This window comes from Schistocerca serialis, chromosome 2, assembly GCF_023864345.2.
Source record: "Schistocerca serialis cubense isolate TAMUIC-IGC-003099 chromosome 2, iqSchSeri2.2, whole genome shotgun sequence".
NCBI lineage: Eukaryota > Metazoa > Arthropoda > Insecta > Orthoptera > Acrididae > Schistocerca > Schistocerca serialis.
In genome coordinates, this window is record NC_064639.1 from 908,349,344 (window position 1) to 908,372,474 (window position 23,131).

A 23,131-nucleotide genomic window follows, 5' to 3' on the forward strand; every position below is an offset into this window, starting at 1 on the left:
GAGATGTTCGCCATCTTCGATGCAGCTGGCTTCGTTCTGTACAGTTCAACGCTTTCACATTTTTATAACTTGGGCTCTGTCTCCTATGCTCTCCGTTGTCAGTACTACTACCGAATCCACCCCACGACTCGGTGTCGTCCATGTGTAAAATACCTTCGCTTCTTTTCTGGCTCTATTGTAAGTTTTTTGAGAGTGTTTAAATTTGTTAGCTATCATTTTCTCCTCTCGCATACCAAATATGGCTTCATTAATCTTTTCATTCCAGTTTTTTAGAACTCCGTCTGTCGTATCGATTTTTTTCGAGCACCTTCACGCACAGCCACATTCATAGTTAGTTTCTTTCATCTTTTTTGTGTCATCTGCAGCTAAATATCACAGCTTACCTATTTACTTGTTTTTAAATAATCATTACTTTCATACACAACGACTTCCTTCGCGAAAAACTTATTTACACACAGTGACCTTCAAGTACTATATTTGTAATTACCTGCGTGTGGCTAAGAATATTTCGATTTTGAAGCAAGTCTGCTAGATGGCCAGAAAACTGCAAGAGGGCAGCCATAATGATGTATGGAACCGCGGAAAGCCCTCCAGATTCTTCCAGACTGAAGTGGTGAACATCTGCAACATGCAAAATTTCCAAATGAATAAACTATGTACACGAAGTGCGAAGTACGTCATTACGTCAGCCAAGAGGAAATAAAAAATTTTTCGTTATCTGAGTTAAAGGACTTTTAATAGCCAGTACGAAATATTCTATGACATAAAGAAAACGATCCCCAAAGTTGTAAATTATTTACAATTTCTGGAAGTGATTTGTCGGTGAATTGTGTGCGGAAGAAAACATCCATTAGGAATCTTCAAAGAATATGTGTGTTAAATCTTATAGGACTTAACTGCTAAGGTCGTCAGTCCCTAAGCTTACACACTACTTAACATAAATTATCCTTAGGACAAACACACACACCCATGCCCGAGGGAGGACTCGAACCTTCGCCGGGACCAGCCGCACAGTCCATGACTGCAGCGCCCTAGACCGCTCGGCTAATCCCGCGCGGCTTCAAAGAATACAGTGAAGGCTTATTTAAATCTATTCTATGATTTTCCTTAGGGCAATCGTCTTCCTTGAAGTAATTCTCGCTTGAAGATGGGCAGTAAATATGATCTTGTGGTCCTTGTTGGCTACGCGTACTCTATCTAGAAGTCATCTGTTCGGGTAAACACTATTTGAGCCATGTTGCGGTGTCTTAAATATCTAGGGCTTCATATAAATAACAAGCGCAAATATCGTCAGCCTATAAAACCAATCAAACCTTAGTACTAAGAGCTATTAACTTTTTTAGCTACAATGAGAAATACCTGGGCGATAATTTATGATTATATCCCGCAGTACCAACACGGCTAGAAATGTTTGTATAATGTGTGGCGCAGTTTACTCCTAACTGTCGTAGAGGCTCAATAAACATCAATATACACTGAAGCGCCATAGAAACTGGTATAGGCTTAGGTATTGAAATACAGAGATACACTATGTGATCAGAAATATCCGGACACCCCCAAAAACATACGTTTTTCATATTAGGTGCACTGTGCTGCCACCTACTGCCAGGTACTCCATGTCAGCGACCTCAGTAGTCATTAGACATCGTGAGAGAGCAGACTGGGGTGTTCCGAGGAAGTCACGGACTTCGAACGTGGTCAGGTGATTGGGTATCACTTGTGTCATGCGTGTGTACGCGACATTTCCACACTCCTAAACATCCCTAGGTCCACTGTTTCCGATGTGATAATGAATGGACACGTACAGTACAAAAGCGTACATGTCGACCTCGTCTGTTGACTGACAGAGACCGCCGATGGTTGAAGAGGGTCGTAATGTGTAATACGCAGACATCTATCCAGTTCACCACACAGGAATTCCAAACTGCATCAGGATCCACTGCAAGTACTATGACAATAAGGCGGGAGGTGAGAAAACTTGGATTTCATGGTCGAGAGACTGCTCATAAGCCACACATCACACCAGTAAATGCCAAACGACGCCTCGCTTGGTGTAAGGAGCGAAAAAGATTGGACGATTGAACAGTGAAGAAACGTTGTTTGGAGTGACGAATCACGATACACAATGCGCCGATCCGATGGCAGGGTGTGGATATAGCGAATTCCCGGTGAACGTCATCTGCCAGCGTGTGTAGTGCCAACAGTAAAATTCGGAAGCTGTGGTGTTATGGTGTGGTCGTATTTTCCATGGAGGGGGCTTGCAATCCTAGTTGTTTTGCGTGACACTATCACCGCTCAGATCTACATCAATGTTTTAAGCACCTTCTTGATTCTTACTGTTGAAAAGCAGTTCGGGGGTGGCGATTGCATCTTTCAACACGATCGAGCACGTGTTCATAATGCACGGCCTGTGGCAGAGTGGTTACACGACAATAACATCCCTGTAATGGACTGGCCTGCACAGAGTCGCGACCTAAATCCTATAGAACACCTTCGGGGTGTTTTGGAACGTCGACTTCATGCCAGGCCTCACCGACCGGCATCGATACCTCTCCTCAGTGCAGCACTCCGTGAAGAATGGGCTATCATTTCCCAAGATACCTCCCAGCACCTGATTGAACGTACGCCTGCGAGAGTGGAAGCTGTCATCAAGGATAAGGGTGGACCAACACAATTACTGATGGAGGGCGCCACGAACTTGTAAGTGTCCGGATACTTTTGATCACATAGTGTACGTAAACAGGCAGAATACAGCACTGCGGTCGGCAAAGCCTATATAAGAAAACAACTGCCGGCGCAGCTGTTAAATTGTTACTGCTGCTACAACGGCAAGTTGTCAAGATTTAAGTGAGTTTTAACGTGGTGTTATAGTCGTCAACGAGCGATGGGGCACAGCCTCTCCGAGCCAGCGATGAAGTGGGGATTTGGCCGAGGTAACATTTCACGAGTGTACGGTGAACATCAGGAATCCGGTGAAACATCAAATCCCCGACATCGCTGCAGCCGGAAAAAGATGCTGCATCAACGGGACCAACGATGACTGAAGAGAATCGTGGCCGATGTGTCCGAGAGGTTCTAGGCGCTTCAGTCTGGAACCGCGCGACCGCTACGGTCGCAGGTTCGAATCTTGCCTGGGGCATGGATGTGTGTGATGCGCTTAAGTTAGTTAGGTTTAAGTAGTTCTGGACTGATGACCTCAGATGTTAAGTCCCATAGTGCTCAGAGCCAATAAATTCAGTTCTGGGCCATCAACAAGTGTCGGCGTGCGAACCATTTAACGAAACATCTTCGATATGGGCGTTCGGTGCCAAAAGCCCACTCGTGTACCCTTGATGACTGCAGGACACAAAGCCTTACGCCTCGCCCGGGCCCGTCAACACCGACATTGGACTGTTGATGACTGGAAACATGTTGCCTGATCACACGAGTCTCGTTTCAAATTGTATAGAGTAGATGGACGTGTACAGGTATGGAGACAAACTCATGAATCAATGGAACCTGCATGTCAGCAGGGGACTGTTCATGCTGGTGGAGGCTCTGTAATGGTGTGGGGCATGTGCATTTGGAATGATATGGGACCTCTGATACGTCCGGAAATGATTCTGACAGGTGAAATGCACATAAGCATCCTGTATGATCACCTGCATCCTTTCATATCGATTGTGCATTCCGACGGACTTGGGCAATTCCGGCATGACAATGCGACACGCAACACGTCCAAGTTACTACAGAGTGGCTCCAGAAACACTCTTCTGAGTTTAAACACTTCCGCTGGCCACCAAACTGAGCATACTGGGATGCCTTTCAAAGTGCTGTTCAGAAGAGATCTCCATCCCCTCCTACTCTTACGGATTTATGGTGTCAGTTCCCTCCAGCAGTGCTTCACACATTAGTCGAGTCCATGCTACGTCTTGTTGCGACACTTCTGCGTGCTCGCGGGGGAAAGATGCCCTTCCAGCACCTAGTGCGCGAGATCGCCCAGGGCTTCAAGGCCGACCTACGCTTCTTAATCTCCGCCGTCATGGTCCTGCAGGAAGCCAGAGAGGCCTACCTCGTCGGCCTTTTCGAAGACACCAACCTTGTACAGGATTATTAGCTTGGAGAGGTGCATCGAAGCCGTCTTCAGAATGAAGACCACAACACATACTAATCATCTTAAAAAATGGTTACGCCCTGGAGAATCAACTGAACATATGCAAACTTATTGGCTTGGCGCAACAACAGAACGGAATCCTTCGCCATTGTGAAGCTTGTTAAATACTGCTTTGGTAATTCAATCCGTTAGTTACACCGAATTGTCTGCGACTGTTCGTCCTGACCTCCGTGTAACAATGTAATAAAAGACATTTCTTTGTAGCTGCCCAAGCTGCACAGTAGTTTTATACGTTCCCGTGTGGCGGACTGAATTAATAAAAGTGTAACGAATTCTGCTGGTTGTTACCCTTCATGTACGTTGGCAGCTGTGTCAGCAGCGTGTAGAATCCCCAGTTTTCAGTGAAGTGAGCGAATAACACGGCCCAGACCGGCGGCGATGTCAAGAACTTCAGCCAAGGAATGTGAACATTCTCCTGTAAAATAAGATAGTAATTTATTCCAATTTTACAAAGCGCTTTTTACATAAAAAATCCATTCATGTTCAAATTTCGTGTTTCGCCCAATATCTCTGCTAGCAACAAATTTTGGAGACAATTTTCTGCAACAAACGACTACGAAGGTGACTTTATACTGTATCTCGCTAAAACTTGTGAACGTAAGGAGAAATGATTTCTGTCCCGTCAATGTCATCCCGCATGTGTGAGTTCCTGTATTGGGAGCAGCAGTGAAATTGTGTGCATAGTGTTTGTAATGAAGGTCCTGCTTCAGCGTGGTCACACGTCTGGGAGGCACCTCTGCAAAAGGAAATACGAGATAACACAGTATGATCACAAGGTAAAGCCAAAGTACCATTAAAAATTAACAAGTCAAATGAAATAACGTGCGCTTGCCGTCAAATACTGCAATCCAACGACCCATATTTCCCTTTCTGAAAGAAAATGTAAGAACTCGTAAACGGGGAGAAGTGTCCTAATTAAGGCGGTATGCAACAAGTATAAAATTATTATTTTTCAGTGTCTGTGTTTTACGTTGTACTACGCAGTATACTTCAGACATGTATGTCTGTCTGAAGGAACAGACACTCCTGCGATCTACAGCTGTATAAAACAGAAGAAATGTATTCGCAACTGCGACTAGCGTTAGACTTCACTAGACAACGTATTGGCGACACATCAAAATTTGTGCTGGACTGAGACTCATACCCGACTGTGCAGCTGAAGCCTAACTGTATTTGCAGTTGGGAATGCAGGGTGGACGTTAATGAAACTAACAATTTGCAGCGACGGATTCATGACTGGAAATGGAGGGAAAAAGGTCTGATGAACACGTGTCCAAAAATGGAAGGTGTGCGTGCAACGACAGCATATCGTCCCAGAACACAGTATAGAGTTGCATCGCATCCACGTCGCAACAGATGTTCAAACTGGCCTCCATGGGATGCAATGGACTCTTTCCCACGTCGCGTTATGGACTGCTGACCTCTTTCGAACGTTCCGGCCTCTCTCCAAATAGCATCACACACGTCGCGAAACGCAGTTGAAGGATCTGCACATCAGAAACTGGTTCAGCATACACAACGCTTTTCAGATGTCCCCAATGGTAAAAATATAGGGAATTTAAGCCCGGCGACCTAGCGGGCAATGCTACAGGGCCTTCGCGTCCTACCCAACATCTGGGGAATATGTTCGTGAGATGTCGGCGAATTGTAATGCGGTAGAGGGGTGGTGCTCTATCATGCAGAAATCACATAACCTGTCGTATTGCCAAAGGCACGTTCTCAAGCAGCACGGGCCGAATATTCCGCAGGAATCCGAGGTACGTTCCTCTGTCGAGGCATTGTGGGATAATAACCGGTCGAAGTATGTGGTCGCCGAGTATGCCTGCCCACACATTGATGCTGATCCGATGCTGATGACACGCCTCAACCGTTCTCCGAGGATTGTCTGTCGCCCACAGACGTCGATTATGCAGTTGATGGTGCCAGTTTTGGTAAAGGTTGCTTCGTCGTTAAGGAGGACAGGAATCCCATAATTGTGATGGTCTGATGCAAAATCCGTCGGCAAAATCCTTGTAGAGGAAAATCCGCTGCTGATAATCCTTGCACTTGTTGTAGGTGATAGTGATAATAGCGGTTGCCATACAGACACACACAATTGTACTTTGGCCTTCACCATGTTGGCGGGCCACTTGGGTGGAGCTTCTACCGGAGTTCAATATCCTGTAGACCTTGGTCCTCCAACTGGTGTACACACAGTCCGCCGACTCCCTGCACGTTTGTCTACCTGGAAGGACCGCAGGCCGCGGTGGTCTAGCGGTTCTAGGCGCTCAGTCCGGAACCGCGCGACTGCTACGGTCGCAGGTTCGAATCCTGCCTCGGACATGGATGTGTGTGATGTCCTTAGGTTAGTTAGGTTTAAGTAGTTCTAAGTTCTAGGGGACTGATGACCACAGACGTTAAGTCCCATAGTGCTCAGAGCCATTTGAACCTGGAAGGACCCATGATGACACAAACGCCCAAAAAGGGCTTGAAATGTTTTGTGATGTGGTTGGTGTCTGTGAGGGTCCTTGTTTTGGTATAGCCGTGTTGCTTCTCGACCGTTTCCATCTGCTTGGCCGTACACAAACACCGTCTCGGCTTCTTCCCGACATGAAAACCAGACGATTCTGCTGCATACAGTTCGCTGCTTCAGTCACACAGACTGAAACACACAAGGAGCACATGGCATGTGGTCAGAAGAACTTTCATTCCTCATTGCCATATACGATGGCAACAATGCATTTCCGGATACAAATTCAAAAAAATGGTTCAGATGGCTCTGAGCACTATGGGACTCAACTTCTGAGGTCATTAGTCCCCTAGAACTTAGAACTAGTTAAACCTAACTAACCTAAGGACATCACACACATCCATGCCCGAGGCAGGATTCGAACCTGCGACCGTAGCGGTCACGCGGTTCCAGCCTGCAGCGCCTAGAACCGCACGGCCACTTCGGCCGGCTACACAAATTCATTGGATCTTTTTATCCTAATTTTCCAGTCAGGAATCCGTCCCTGCAGTTTATCGGTTTTATTAGTTTTCAACCTGTATAGTTCTTCTATTTCATACAGCTGGCCGCGTCGGGTAGCCGCGCGGTCTGGGGCGCCTTGCCACAGTTCGCGCGGATACCCCCATCGGAGGTTTGAGTCCTACCTCGAGCATGGGTGTGTGTGTTGTCCTTAGCGTAAGTTAAAGTTAGATTAAGTAGCGTGTAAGCCTAGGGACCGATGGCCTCAGCAGTTTGGTCCCATAGGAACTTACCACAAATTTCCAAAAATTTTTCATACAGCTGTAGATCGTAGGGTTGTATGTCCCTTCAGACATGCATGCATTTCTGAAGGACATTGCATAGTACACCGTAAAACACAAACAACGCAAAATAGTATTACATGCCTACACAGGCTGCGACAATAATAAATCTCTCACTGTGCACGAATCACAACAGTGCGAGTGCAGGATGTGGACACACAGTGACAAATGTTGGTTTGGGTCAGTCCAAGAGGGTGACCCGGATAGCCAAAACGGTTACTGGTGAAATGTAAAACCGGAATTCCGGGTTTGAAACTCAAATGAATGGTGCTGTATTCTTGTTTATATGTATTATTAGCATTTCAGAGCAAACTCACAAATCTGCGTGGGGAAAAAAATCTCATTTCAGCGTACAGTATAAGGAAAGACTACAGTGCAGATTTCTCATTTAAAAACTGCTATGTTGGGACTAGATGCTCTATACCATAACAACCAACTATACACCAATGTCAAACGGGTGAACAACATAGAAGAGCCACAGGAGCTTCTGTGGCACACGACATTCTAAAGGTTTTTGCACGCACGGCAGCTTGGCCGCCACAAGTCCCTGGCCTCATTGACTCACGTTCCTCTGCATCACGTGGTCGCAAATAGATCCTGCTGTATCCTGGTATCTGCACGATATTTAGTCCAGCACCCAGGATATACCAGGTCAGTTCAGTCCTTCAAGTTCTCTGGACCATTAACCGAGCACAGCATGCAGCTCGTCACTCAGAGTTGTCGCTAAGAAACCATCAGGATCTTCAATCCCGTACTCCAGCTAGCAACTTCCACCATATGGAGTCATCAGCACCATCAGCTGGCATCACCAAGATGCGGCGTCTGCACCAGGGACGTGTGTGGGCTTTGGGACTGGCCGTCTTAATGGTCCATATTGTTAACTTTTCATTCTAAAGCGAATCTGGAAATTAACTTTTGCATTTTCCCAGGGGCCTTCGCCCAGCAGTCCATTATTGCATAACTCAAGTTCCGACTGTCAGAAGGTGATCCTGTTACACTATAACTTTATAAATAAGCTTGTCCAGCATTGTTTACCTGGGTTGTGTTCTCACTGCAACGCCAGCGACACAATACGCTCGTAAAATTACATCTGAATGTTTTATGGGTGGTCTAACAAGGGAAAAGATCCGCCAGCACGAGTCGAAATTTGACTATGCTACGATCGTGGCCTATTGAGACTACAGGTTATTATTACGCAATACTGCTGCTCGCAGAGGTCGGCATATCACGATTGTCATGTGAACATGGAAGCAGGAGGACTTCAGGAGGGCCATACTCAACGCAAGGCAGGGTCTCAGCGAACACATGTGACTAGCGCCCGAGAGGGCAGAGACGTAGTGTTTGCTCGGTCATGCACGATCGTGCAGCCACGTCACCTCTGTTGGGTTGAGAAATGGGCTTGCTTACAGCAAGACTTGTATGCACACGGACAGTGCTATGACGTTTGGAGCACCATGGTCATTTAGCAGGGCGACCCTTTTAGTGGCCAGCAACAATACTGGACACACGAGTGGCACTACGTCTCGTTTAGACGACTGCAGTCATTGCACCTTAGCCACCTGTCTGAGCAGTTTGTTGGTAGGACCCTCAAACCAATGGTTCGACTTTTCTCAAAGTCCGAAACATCGCGATAAGCTGCACGCACGTTTTTTTAGCATGCTGTGAGGTAGTCTCCCCATGGAAATTTCCAGAAAAGTTAGACACACCCAACGGCCAAGATGTAATAATACCATTCGTCTCTGTGGAATGGTCTTTCCTCGTACTGAAAACGACGAAAGTAAGCCCGCCTAAGGATAAAATTCTAATCAACATATCCCACAGGCATGCAAATATTGGAATATCAGTTTAAGTAGGGTCTACTACAGGTATTCATGGTGTAACCCATTCCATTTCCATCAATTTAGTATGCAATCTCTTGTAACAATATGGGTTCCCTTCTCCAAGCACTGCAGAGACATTGTGGCTCCATTTTACTATCACTGACTATATTTCGCCCTTGCTTCCACCAATGGCAGCCACTACAATTTCGTCGCCTGGCAGCTTTTTCTCCTTTCCATTCGTTTTCTCTCTCTTTCTTTAGCGCTGCCAAATTGGCTGAAGAACTTAGTATTATCCACAGCTAAACAGATGCACTGTTGTGTTGTCCGTCTAGATTCCCACGAAATGAAAGACACCTGAATAACGGGTTTCCACCTTGCTTTGACTAGTTGCTGTCTTCTGCGTGCGTGAAACATCGGTGGCTCTTTCTGTCACCGAAATGACTGTATTGTAGGTTGCAAAGCTTCTTAACAATAGGTTAACCTTTCGGCGCCTTTCACAACCCGTTGCTGGCGACGACATTCCGAAACATCGCTCGTTACATTTTGTAAACGAAACACCGCATCTAATCTCTCACACGGTCTCTCAGGTTTCTAAAAGGTGTAGTCCGATGAGCAGGGGTATATGGACTGATGTCTGATGCCGGAGATTCGTTTGCATTTCGACACAGAAACCAAATACACACACTGGCAGAAAAGGAAGAGCGAACTCGCCAAAGAAAATGACCTAGAACATCTTATTTTCATCAGGTTCTGCTGGAGTAAAAAATGAAAGTGATACAAAAGTCTGTCGAGTGAATGAATTAAGAAAGACCTAGTCAGAACCCTCAACTGTTTTTGATTAAAAATGGTCTGTTTTCTAGAACACCACTATAGTTTAGTAAACACTGTACACACGTAAGGGTGGCATCCATCAGCACAGTTCGTGTAAATAAATGATTTTTTGAAAGCTCATATTGCCGCCCTTCTCCAAGTAGGAAGGCCATGTCGGAGAACTAGATGAAATTGAAGGCTAGGATTTAATGTCGCGTCGATGATGTGCTCATTTGAGACGCAGCTCAAACTCGGATTGAGGAAGGATGAGGAAGGAAATCATCCGTACCCTTTCAAGAACACCATCCCACCATTCACCTTAATCGATTTTTAAGAAGTCAAGGAAAATGTAAAACTGTATGGGGATATGAGACGACGTCGTGCCGAACATGAGTCCAATGTCGAAAAACTCCTTCAAATCGCTCGGTTACGAAGAACTGTCCAGCACATTGGACGGAAGAAGTATTGTGCATGTAAGGATTGGCGCCAGTGGTTTGAGGAAAATACACATACTCTTCCGGAGAGCACCAACGTTCAGGTTCTCGTCTGGACAGCCACATCAGTGAGCAATTATTGAAGCGTTCGATACAGCTTCGCCAACTAATAACCGAACTGTCACCTTCCAGACTTACGTTAAACCTCGAGCTACGCTACAAACAACGGTAGTTCACCATACGTAAAATTGGTGTTCACGTACGTCGGCTGCTCCGACTCACAAGCAAACTGCCACCTTCCAAAAGAACCTACACCTCGTGCTACGCTGCAGAGCAGAATGTCAGCGCGACATATAGAGGCACCAAATAAATATTGTCAGTGTTCTGTTCTCTCTCCGTTTGCACACATAAGACTCCACATGCCACATCCTTATTACGTTGTGGGACGAAGCTGACGACCGGTATCCATATATTCAATTGAACAATTTGGGATGAGTCGCCATCGCTGAAGGCGTCACAAACAAGGTACAAAGTTGCACCCAGAGATACTGTAACGTTACGAGCATGTGGGCGAGTTTTTCCTTAACCTATGGCTGGTACTGGGGAGAGCCGAATTTGCTTGCTTGGCTGGGTGTGAGTCGGCAGGGCGAGGACGTACTTGGCTGCTCCGGAAGAGTCTAGGTACGAAGACAAGCAGCGTCGCCAGAAACGGCTAAATCCCAAAGCTGGGAATTTGGACGGCTGTTGCTCGCATGGCCTTTGTGCAAAGGTGCATGAAAAATGGAGTGTCAGACAAGTTGAAGAATGGCTTCTTACAGTTCTAAGAACGCATAATAATTTACAATCAAGTATTCAATCAAATCTGAGTAAGTAATTACTGAGAACATTTCTTGCGGGGAAACAGCGGTCTGGCAAAAAGTACTTTAAAAATGGATTATAAACAGTCTCGACCGCAAAAATATTTGTTTCGATGGTAAACAGTTTCGGTCAGTGTTTGACCATCCTCAGACCCTCATACCATGACTGTAGGCGTTGGTGGTGAAGATAACGTATGTTGTAACTCCAGTTTGACGTTCGTGGAGTTACAACACCTACTCCATTCACCGCCACCACCTTCCAACATGGTATGAGGGTCTGAGGATGGTCCAACGCTGACCAAAAGCAGTTACCATCGAAATAAATGTTTTTGCGGTTGAGACAGTTTATAATCAATTTTTAATGTACAAAGTTGAATACATCTGCGATCTCAGAAGAATTGGGCGCATCCAATGACACAACGATATTTTAGTGTCTTTACAACTACAGAAGTTAATATTTCACAGCAAATAAACATTTTCACAATGAAACTCTTAATTAACAACTTTTATGCGATTTCAACATACGATATCTCAGACGATAGCATTGCACTATGGTTATCATCTCTGATAGCTACTTATCTCTATGTATTTTATATCTTCTAACAATACAAATCTTTGTCAGAACATCGTATCCTCCGCAGCTACGCTGCAAATGAATACAGCATGAATACCTCACATTTTGTCATTTTTGTGTACTAACTACACCAAAGAGCCAATGAAACTAGTATACCTGCCTAATACCGTGTAGCGCCCCCGCAAGCACGCAGAAATGCCTCAACACGACGGCAGTGCTGGAGGAAACTGACACCACGAATACTGCAGGGCTGTCCGTAAATCCGTAGGAGTACGAGGTGGTGGAGATCTCTTCTGAAAGGCACGTTGCAAGGCATCCCAGATATGCTCAATAATGTTCATGTCTGGGGAGTTTGGTGGCCAGCGGAAGTGTTTAAACTCAGAAGAGTGTTCCTGGAGCCACTCTGTAGCAATTCTGGACGCGTGGTGTGTCGCATTATACTGCTGGAATTGCCCAGATCCGTCGGAATGCACAATGGATATGAAAGGATGCAGGCGATCAGACAGGATGCTTAAGTGCGTGTCATCTGTCAGAATCAAATCCAGACGTGCCAGGGGTCCCATATCATTCCAACTGCACATGCCCCACACCATTACAGAGCCTCCATCAGCTTGAACAGTCCCCTGTTGACATGCAAGTTCCATGGATTCATGAGGTTGTCTCCATACCTGTACACGTTCATGCGCTCGATACAATTTAAAACGAGATTCGTCTGACCAGGCAACATGTTTCCAGTCATCAACAGTCCAATGTCGGTGTTGACGGGCCCGGAGGGAACCGTAAAGCTTTGTGTCGTGCAGTCATCAAGGGTACACGAGTGGGCTTTCTGCACCGAACGCCCAATCGATGATGTTTCGTTGAATGGTTCGCGCGCTGACACTTGTTGATGTCTCAGCACTGAAACCTTCATCAATTTGCGGAAGGGTTGCACTTCCGTCAAGTTGAACGATTCATTTGAGTCGTTGGTCCCGTTCTAGCAGGATCTTTTTCCAGCCGCAGCAATGAAGGAGATTTGATAGTTTACCGGATTCCTGATATTCACGACACCCCCGTGAAATGGTCATACGGGAAAATTCCCACTTCATCTCTACCTCGGAGATGGTGTGTCCCATCGCTCGTGCGCCGACTATAACACCACGTTAAAACTCACTTAACTCTTGATAACCTGCCATTGTAGCAGCAGTAACCGATCTATCAGCTGTGGCAGACACTTGTCTTTTACAGGCATTGCCGACCGCAGCGCCGTATTCAGCCTATTTATACATCTTTGTATTTGAATACACATACCTATACCAGTTTCTTTGGTGCTTCAGTGTATTTTGCCAATAACTTAATTTAAATGTTGACTGCAAGTGCTGTTAATAAACTTTACTAATTTAAAAGTGGTCAGCTGCATGTGTTAGCAGACACCATGACTGAAAAGCGAACGAAAAGACTCTTCTGTCAAGAAGGCGTAAATAATTGTTGAAACAATGTTTAACGCCAATTCGTTGTCATTCAACGGGAGCGCGCTTGTGCAAGAAGAGTAGCTTATTTATTAACGAACAAACCTTTCTTTGTAAGTATTGTGAATGATCTGAGTGTTATTGAATGTTTATAACATTTATTTATCCAAATATTTTTGAAATGTATTAGTTTAGTCATAGAAATGGTGAAGAAGAGTCGAATCATGTTTGTAGAGCTTAAGAACGATGTATTTTTGGTGGGGACGGACTTCAGCCAATGGAAAAGCAGACAGTGGTGGAACACTACAAGAGTGCAAGTGGAGAGTGATACACTTTCGAGTGAAAAGCTCAAGGAAGCAATTATGGGCACTTTTACGCGAGTTCTGGAAGGAGGGAGACCTGCCTGAGGTAACGAGTGGTATTCAATCGTGGAGGTGTTTGACTCTGGGCAGTTAACGGCCGCTAACATAGTTTAACTTCTGAATGGAATTTATATTTCGAGACGTCTGCATGTGCTCCAAAGTAGGACTCTAACTTTTACCACTTGTATTATGGAACTGAGGATAGACAGAGTATGAGTATGTTAATTATCACGTTGAACTCTGAATTGTTTTGATCCGGTGAACATTTCGTGTATTGTTATTACGAAACTAAGTTAGTTTTCGCGTTTCTTTGATGACTATTTAATTTGGGAATTTTACTACTATTCTCATAACCCTCTGAACTACACTTCACTGCATTTGATAAGAGTGTTTCCTGTCTGTATTTTAACTGAACATCACAAGGCCACTTCCCGATTATTTGAGATGTGCTTTCTTGAATAAACATTGTTCATTATAATTCTCGGTCCTCTACAGCAATTACACACTTTAGAACTGAACCCTTCTTATTAAATCATTCACTTAACTTATTTTGTATTCCTGTGCATTTTATTAGTTCTCAATTCTAGCCAATGAACAGACGTTTTGACTGCAGGACCAGAGCTACAGGTTATTATTTGCAGCGAATTAGTTGTGGGACATGAATGTAGACGTGTACGGCTTCACCCTATGACTACATCGAGCTACTCTTTTTAAACAGAGCCATCTGTAGTCGAAGTATCTAAGTACAAGTGATCGCAAATTAAAGACGCAACTGGTTGCTCCCATGAGATGCTGTTCAGAAGAACAATTACTCGGCGGTAACCGTTATTTACCATCGCAATATTATCAGAACTGTCTGTGGGAAGCAGAGGTTTGAGGGCGGGTGTAACTCTCCGGGCTGTGTCTCACCATTGAGCAGCCCTTTTCAAGTGGAGTAGCGAAAGACCAAATGGAGGAATGAATGCCAATAGACGTATTTAGTTGTGAGGCTACATTCTGTCTCGGTGTGTCAGTTTTTAGGGCGATCAATTGCCCAGCACCAGCCTGTTTGTGTTAGGAATCGACGTACGGGGCCAGCTCTAGCTCTAGGCAAAACTGTGTTGGAAGTCGAGGTCTTTAATGGATGCGTCGAGGATGCGCAGTATAGTACAGAAGACATCCAGAACATTAGTCAGCCCTTTTAGTTGCCGTGCCTGAAACGTCAGAAAATGTGCCCTTCCAGCCGGACAACAGCCATCTGCATTTTTCTGCATCATGTGTACAAGGTTTTTCACGTTCCGTGTCCTCCAGTAAGCTTTGTCTGCCAATTCAATTGAATGGTTAGAGCATCTGACTGCCATGTGCAGGACTCAGGTTCAGTTCCTGGTACTGCTAGGCATTTTTCCCTGAAGGGAGGACTAAAACGGGGTGCACCCGACTTCGTGAGGCTAATCGACGAGCTACTTGAATGAGAAGTAACGGCTCCAAGGCTGGGAAAGCCGACAACTGCAGATGGAGCGGTGTACTAACCACATGCCTCTCCACAGCACAACCAAATGCCTCTGTCGGAGGATGACACGGCGGTCAGTCGGCACCGCTCATCGTAGAGCTCCCTCCTGTTGAGCATGTTTGAGCACAGACTGTTCGAGTTGGTACTGTTTAGAATGCCCGTTGACCAATTGTGGCAACAGGCAGAAGCATGCGACACCACTGAAATCGTCTGTGTGTGTAAGATTTCGCGACTGCATTGTATCTACAGGGGGTGGGGGGGGGGGGGGGGGTATGCCGGTTGCTGAAATTATTCAAAGCTGAGAGTTGGTGTATTTCTTTATGGCTTTGATCATATCGAGTGTACAACGTGTCCGAGCTATCTAAACATTACTTCATTTATGTGTATGGGACTGTTTTGTTTCATTTATACTATTGAATTCGGGAGAACATGTGTGGCTTCGATTTTCGTTAAACGGATTCTGCGTTTCCCTGTGTGTGAACGGCTTCCCCCTAGCAATAGCAAATGAGAGATGAAAATATTCATCTGACATTTCCGGGTATCGTTAACACGAGCGGTTTTTCACAATGGGTGGAACAAAACAGAGTCGTTAGTACTGATATGGTAACGAGAAAAGGCCGTTATCTCTTTACAGAATTTTAAAAAGTTGTAGACGGGAACGGCTCTGTCAATGACTACAGTAGTGCAAGCTGTCGCGGACAACCATGCCATCCCATTGCTGCAAATGCCTCGGGTCTTGCTGATGATCGTGGCAAAGATTCCACAAATCTTTTGTACGTGACCCGATCTAGTCAACAGCAGCTGTCCTAGCAGTTTTTTTCCAGATTACAATGGGATGCTTTCAGAGTTCTGAAGTGGTGTTTGACATACCATAGCCGGCCGCGGTGGCCGAGCGGTTCTAGTCGTTTCAGGGCCGCAGGTTCGAATCCTGCCTCGGATATGGATGTGTGTGATGTCCTTAGGTTAGTTAGGTTTAAGTAGCTCTAAGTTCTAGGGGACTGAAGACCTCAGATGGTAAGCCCCATAGTGCTCAGAGCCATTTGAACCATTTTGACATACCATACGACATAAATGTCATTGATATCCGGTGGTTTTGGGGCCAGGTAACCAACATGAATTGTTATTCTTGCGTCTCACACCATCAGAAGACGATTTTTACCTTGCGAATTTTGCTGTCAACATTCACAGTTTCAAAACTACCGTAACATTAATGAATGTAGTACTGTATGAAGAAATTACTTACCGTGGTCATCGCTTAGCGTAAATGTGGTATAGAAAGGAGTGGGGCTTTTCGTCATAAAAATTTTTGACCACCTACCCATGTGATGTAAAGAATATAATAGATGATATATTTAACTTCAAACACAAACTCCAAATAATAATTTCCGACTGTGTAATAATATGGTTGTAGATGTGTGTGTGTGTGTGTGTTCTGAGAGATAGAGAGACTGACCAAAGTTAAGTATTAATCACTGTATGTATTAAAGTTGTAAAGCTAACCAGTTTCACATCATACTGGCACGTTCAGTTATGACCTATGAAACAGGCAGTTAACGAGATTAAACAGAGGTCTGTGCAATCTCTGTATTGGAAACTTTTATGTTTTGTTGGGAAGACGTCAGCCATGAGCCAAAAATTTCGTATTCGCGATTATATGAACTGCTTACTGGCGACTAAAAGAAACGAATTAAGTCGAAGACAGAGAAGCGACAGATAAAACACTAGCAGCAGCATTGAAAGAGACAGACAGAGAGAGAGAAAGAGAGAAAGAAATCTGAAAGGAAAGATGACAGACCTTTTCATTGTCATAGTCATCTTCCATAAACGATCCATAGTTCGAAATTACATTTTCTTGGAGACGTATTGGGTCTCAACTTTATCTTCGATGAGAACAGAAGCTGAGGTATGAATTAAAATTCGTCCCAAGGATATGAACCCGGGCCTCCTGCTTACTAGGCAGAGGTGCTGTCCACTACACCACTCTGCCATGGTGGTTAACATAGTTGCGTGTATTACCCTAGTCCAACGCCCCCCATAACACAAACTTCAATTCAGACCTCAGCTCATCTTGATTTTCCACTTCTTAAATCAAGATGGGATGAGTTGTGAACTGAAGTTTGTGTTAGGGAGGGCATTGGACTGCCTCAACAGCAGGGTAATGTTGTGAATAGCACATCTGCCTAGTAAGCAGGAGGTCCAGGTTCATGTCCCGGTCTTAGCATAAATTGTAATTCATTATTTCAGCTTCTATAGTTATCGATCCATAGTTTGTTGTGCGACATGAGGTACTGCAATAGAAAAGAGTCTTGTTGGGAGTAGGTTTGTAACGGTTGTATAGAGTGTTTACACAATATTAAGCTTTCAAAAATGTTCAAATGTATGTGAATTCCTAAGGGACCAAACTGTGAAGTCATCGGTCCCTAGATTTAAACACTACTTAAACTAATTTACGCTAAGGACAAAACACACACACACACACACACACACACACATACACACACACACACACAAACACACACACACACACACACACATGCCCGAGGGAGTACTCGAACCTCAGGCGCGAGGGGCAGTGCATTTCCTGACATGGAGCCTCTAACCGTCTGCAAAAGAAACACATTCAGAATAAAACAAACACGGTACAAGGTTTTCATGGTATGTCAATTAACTGAGGCTATTCGTTTTCAGTCTCCATCTACTTATTCATTCAAACCACTGTGTAATGCATGGCCGATGGTACTTGCCATTTATGAGATTTTGAGTTTTCTGTTTGAAGCATGGGAATTATGACTGTAATGCGTGCTGTAATTAGTTAAGTCCTGTCTTCAGTCCCCGCAGTAACGATAGTTAAGAGGCTGCAGTATGTTCCTGGATTCTTCATTGATTCTCGAAATTTTGTAAATGGGGTTCAGTGGTATGATCGTCTGTCTTCATGAATCTGCCAATTCACTGTGTTCAGCATGCCCATGTCAGAGATTTCTTTCAACGAAGGGAAACTCCCCCTCGCAGACTCCCCCTCGCCCCGCTCCCTCCCCCGTATTTAATGGTAAAATGGCCCAGTGAACAGCCCGTCCACAGATGAAAACAGATCAAGTATGAAAACAGGAAGAAGGTGCACTGAACTGTGAAAAAAGAAGCAAAATAGAAATAGTGAACAGGCGAAGCTCAAGAAGTGCAACATCGAGCGACTTGCTAGAGCAACTGCGTCGTGGTCGTCTAGTCACGGTGATGGACTGCAAAGCGGGTGATCGTGTTCAGCTCTCTCTCAGGGCCTTTTTCTTTCCCCTTCGCAATTTGTGAACTCTCCGTCCCTTCATTGACGTGTCTGTTCTCCTTCTGTGGTCTTGGCCATTGTCGTACTGTACACTGGTTATAGAATGCGAGTCATGTGGTAAGAATATATTAACGTCACAAGTAAATGTGATGAATAGTGAGAGCTAGCGAGATGTCTCATAGACATAAATGGAAACACCAAGTAAACGAGTGTGAGCTATGGTACAACAAAGCAATTCGAGTCAAAACTTCCGAAACGGAACACAAGAGGCATAACATGCGGTACTTTTGTAGAACGAATAGGAGGTACGTACGTCTGGACGTCCTTTCGTTACACGTCGCTGTTGCAAACAGACGTTGCACGACGATAAAGACATAAATTTGAATAAAGGGAACGGATACATCAACGACCGGACGGACAGCTCATAATGTTTAAAAAAGAATGAAAAGGGAGGGGGCCACGAGGGAGATTTGAACCCAGATCTTCCCCTTTGCAGTCCACATAACCACGCCACCATGCTCAATCAGTTCGCTGATTGTCGCTCATAGTGATCTTGGACAGTTAACTGTTTCCGTTTTGCCTCTTTTTTCCACAGTTCAATCATCTTCTTCCTGTTTCATGCTTGATCAGTTTCTGACGGGCTATCCAATGAGCCATTTTACCACTAAATCTTAGGGGGCTGCGATCTCTTTCTTTCACAGTTCATGCATCTTGTTCCTGTTTCGTGCTTGATCAATTTCTGACGGGCTATCCAGTGGGCCTTCTTACCACTAAATCTTAGGAGGCTGCGATGGGCAGTTTCACTTGTTAGAATGTTTGCTTCATCATGCGAGGTTTTGCCAGAAAAAGTACGAATGGAGCTAAACAAATTAAAACTTCGTGTTTTTCAAGAAAACTTTAATTATATGCGTACATCTAAAGTACTGTAATAATAACATTGTAGACTTGATGATTTTATATGACGATTTTTTCAAAGACTTATTTCTCTTTCATTCTGGAACCAAAACTAAGTGAATTTGTGTGCCAGTTGAGTCCTGGTATTCGTCCAGGTATTTTTACTATGGAAATATATTTTTCGTCCAAAATTGTAACGATCCACTTAGTTGGTATCCACCTAAATTACATGAACAAAAGTTTCGAAACCAACGTCTGTTATCGTATGCGTAGTTGCAAATAAAGGAAATCGCCTTCTACAACTACACTGGTGTGGAAAACGTATGGACGAAAGTGACTTTCGCATGATGTGTCTGTCACGGCAACGTGCTCCCTTGCTGCCCGCCAGGGTGGTAAGTTTGTATGGTAGGACGTTCCTTTCCTCCACCAGCGCGGTTGACAACTGCTTGATGGTCGTTGGCGAATGTGGACGTACCGCAGTATGGCTCCCCAACGCATGCCATACGTGCTCGATAGTATTCAAGTCGGGAGGACAGGCATGTCAGTCCATTCGCTGAATATCTCTCGTCCCAAGAGCCCCTCTACTTGCGTTGTTCGACGTGGTCTCGCATTGTCATCCATAAAAATGAAGTCACGGCCTGATAAGACGCACATGGGGAAGAAGTACGGTGTCACAATAACGATGACAGGCCCATGCACTGTGTTCAAAGATTTAGTACGCCGATGCAACGTTATGCCTCCCCACACCATTACACCTGGACAACACGAACCTGTTCGATATTGCTGGATGTACCCTCACATGGCGAGTGGTGGGAACACATAATGCGGCCAGGAAAATTGTCGAACATGACCTTTTTAGTGGTCTAAGTGTTATGATGTGGGGACGCATGTGGTTGCATCAGCTTGCTGATCTCCAAACCTTTGACCACTGTACACTCATCGATCATCGTTAGTGTGACTGCTTCCCCATGTGCGTCTTTTCACGGGTGCATTTGGCCCTGACTTCATTTTTATGGATGACAACGCGCCACCGCATCGAACAGCACAGGCGAAGGAGCTCTTGCAACGAGAAGATATTCGGCGAATAGAGTGGTCTGCCCATTCGCCCAACTCAAATCCCATCGCGCACGTGTGGGATGCCTTGGGAAGACACTGCAGCACGTCAGCCGCGCTTGTGGAGGAATGGAACGCCCTACCAACAGAACCCGTTACCAACCTTTTGACCAGTATGGGAGCACGTTCAGAACGTGTACTGCTGCCCATGGTGATCACACACTCTATTAAGAACCATGTCCTGCAAACTGTAATGTGCGGGGGACCATCATGTATCGTGATGAATTTCCTGTAATTACTGTAAGGTTGAGCCAGATAGTAGGGGATCCTATTGTTAATTTATTCTGAAAGATTAATTTCATTCTCTCGTTATGGTCCAGCATTAGCCGGCAGCTTCGGCTGCTTGTAATTTTCTCGTCCCACGGTCTGGCAACAGCAAGTCAGCACTGGGGTGAGCAATCTCGATCACGCACCTCCCTCGTGTGCTGACGAGGTAACGCCGCCTAAGCGACGCAGACCAGGCCACACTTCGGAACTTTCCATGCCGCCCCCATGGGTTTCTCGGCTTCTGACCAATCAGGGTGGAGGAAGCCGCGTGGCTGTGCCAGACGTACCCCGCCGCCCATTGGCGAGGCTCTCTCCGCCGCACGCCGTGTAGCTGTGAACACCACCTACCTCTCCCGGTGCTGCGGCGCCGCGGACTTTGTCTCTGTAGCCGCCCCACCATTCTGACTTGTCAGAATGGCAGACGCCACTGTTCATTAACTTTGTGAACTATGTTTCGCCCGCCACTATGATCTGGCTCACCCTCGCCTCTCTAAGCCTGACTTATATGGCCCATTTGAATGCATTTTCTGCGAATAAATGCCCTCTTAACTAAAATTGTCCTAATGGTTTATTCCCACCCACCGCCTTCCACTCTGGTGATCCTGTCTTTCAATAAAAGTGTCATTTCTGTTTGTCTCATTGCGTATGCCTTTCAGTTACCTTCTGTACTATACTGTTATAGTTCTTTCTATGTGTGCTCCAAGTTTCATCTAGCTACGTTTCTTGGCAGTGACGCAACCTGCGAAAGTTACTTTCGTCTTTAAGTTTTGCACATCAGTGCATGTAGGAATGTTATTCATTGGACCGATACTGTAAACGTACACGTACGTGGACGAAGCACTCTTCGGTCAAAGTATTGTAGGGAATCACATACAAATGTTTTGTGAACTTAGTAGGAGTGGCTGTTGTCTACTACAACGCATATGTTGCAAGGCACTTGTTGTAGGTGCTTTGCTATTGACCAGCATGAATGTCGCATAATCGAATCTGCATGAAAAAGAGAGAATCTGTGCACTGTTTTGTGAAAGCCGCAGTGTCAGAAATAAGGACAGCGTAAAGGACCTTGTTAACGACTGAGACACGTAAAATGATACATTCCTCGAAGACAAGTATTATTAGTTTTTATTAACTCATAGTTTGTGTTTATAAAACTCCGTCTGACAGTCAGATCCCTCGGTGGAGGAGGACGGGTTTGGTACGTGAGATGTATGAAGAAGACATACAACGTTTCTGTTAGTGAGAACGTGTTCAATAGATCATACTTGAGTAAAACGTTATGACTGGAACTTGCTAACTGACTAATAACAGAACACATCTTTCTTTTAAAATGGAAAAAAATATTTATATATCTACATGCTGTGCATTTATAGTTTTTCTTTAAAAGCATTAACTATCTCTATTCAAGAATCCCTCTGTGGTATAGAAAATCATTTTTAATCTTCATTTGAGCCGCGCGTGGTAGCCGAGAAATCTGAGGCGCCTTGTCACGGTCCACGCGGCTACCCCCGTCGGAGGTTCGAGTCCTTCCTCGGACATGGATGTGTGTGTTGTTCTTAACGTAAGTTAGTTTAAGTTAGATTAACTAGTGTGCAAGCTTAGGGACCGATGACCTCAGTAGCTTGGTCCCATATAATACCTTACCACATATTTCCAATCTTCATTTGAAAACACTTCTACCGTCTATCAGACATTTTATTTCAATGAGGGCTTTGTCAAAGAGTTTTATAGCTGCATATTTCACTCATTTATGAGCCGAAGAGACAAGAAATAATAAACAGGATTGGAAATTCTGTATTGTCACGTGTACATATTGATGAAAACTTAAAATGGAAAAACCATATAACAGACATGTTAAAACGTTTAATTTCAGATAGTCTTGCCATAAAAATAAAAGCAAACTTCGTGGATATGTAAGTCAGTAAGTTAAAATATTTTGAATATTTTGATTCACTGATGTCTTATAGGATCGCCTCTGATTTGTTCCCATGCTCAACGAAGCTTTGAAAGGAAAGTTGGACACTGAAATCTAGCAATAATAAAATTTGCTACTATGTGAGGAACACAACGGCTTTGTGTATTTTCAACAGTTGGAGGTTGCTCAATACACCTGATTTGCTAAGCATGTGCTGAATGAGGGTCATAGTTACCAACCACAGTCCCATGTCCTTTACTTAGCTAACAAAGGCGAGAAGCTCAACCTGTTGGAAGCCCTGGAAATCAACAAGCATCTAGTCCATAGTCTTAATTTAATAATAAAAGACCAAACACAGCTCAGTATTTCCGCTCTTCTACACTTCACTTAATCCTCACAGTTTTCCAATGCTTCCCATGCTGAGCTCCTTTCTATTCGT

The 23,131-nt window shown here is 44.8% G+C and overlaps 1 protein-coding gene across 1 annotated transcript in view; it reads right to left on the reverse strand.

Moving 5' to 3' along the window:
• The window catches only part of LOC126458264 (vesicular glutamate transporter 2-like), a 175,961-nt gene that overhangs the window by 10,411 nt on the left and 142,419 nt on the right, over positions 1–23,131 (reverse strand). Inside the window, exons 7-8 of the mRNA XM_050095188.1 lie at positions 4,442–4,568; positions 488–621 (exon numbers count right to left, since the gene is read on the reverse strand). Coding sequence (XP_049951145.1) covers positions 488–621; positions 4,442–4,568 — 261 coding nt within the window. The remainder of the gene's footprint in view (positions 1–487; positions 622–4,441; positions 4,569–23,131) is intronic.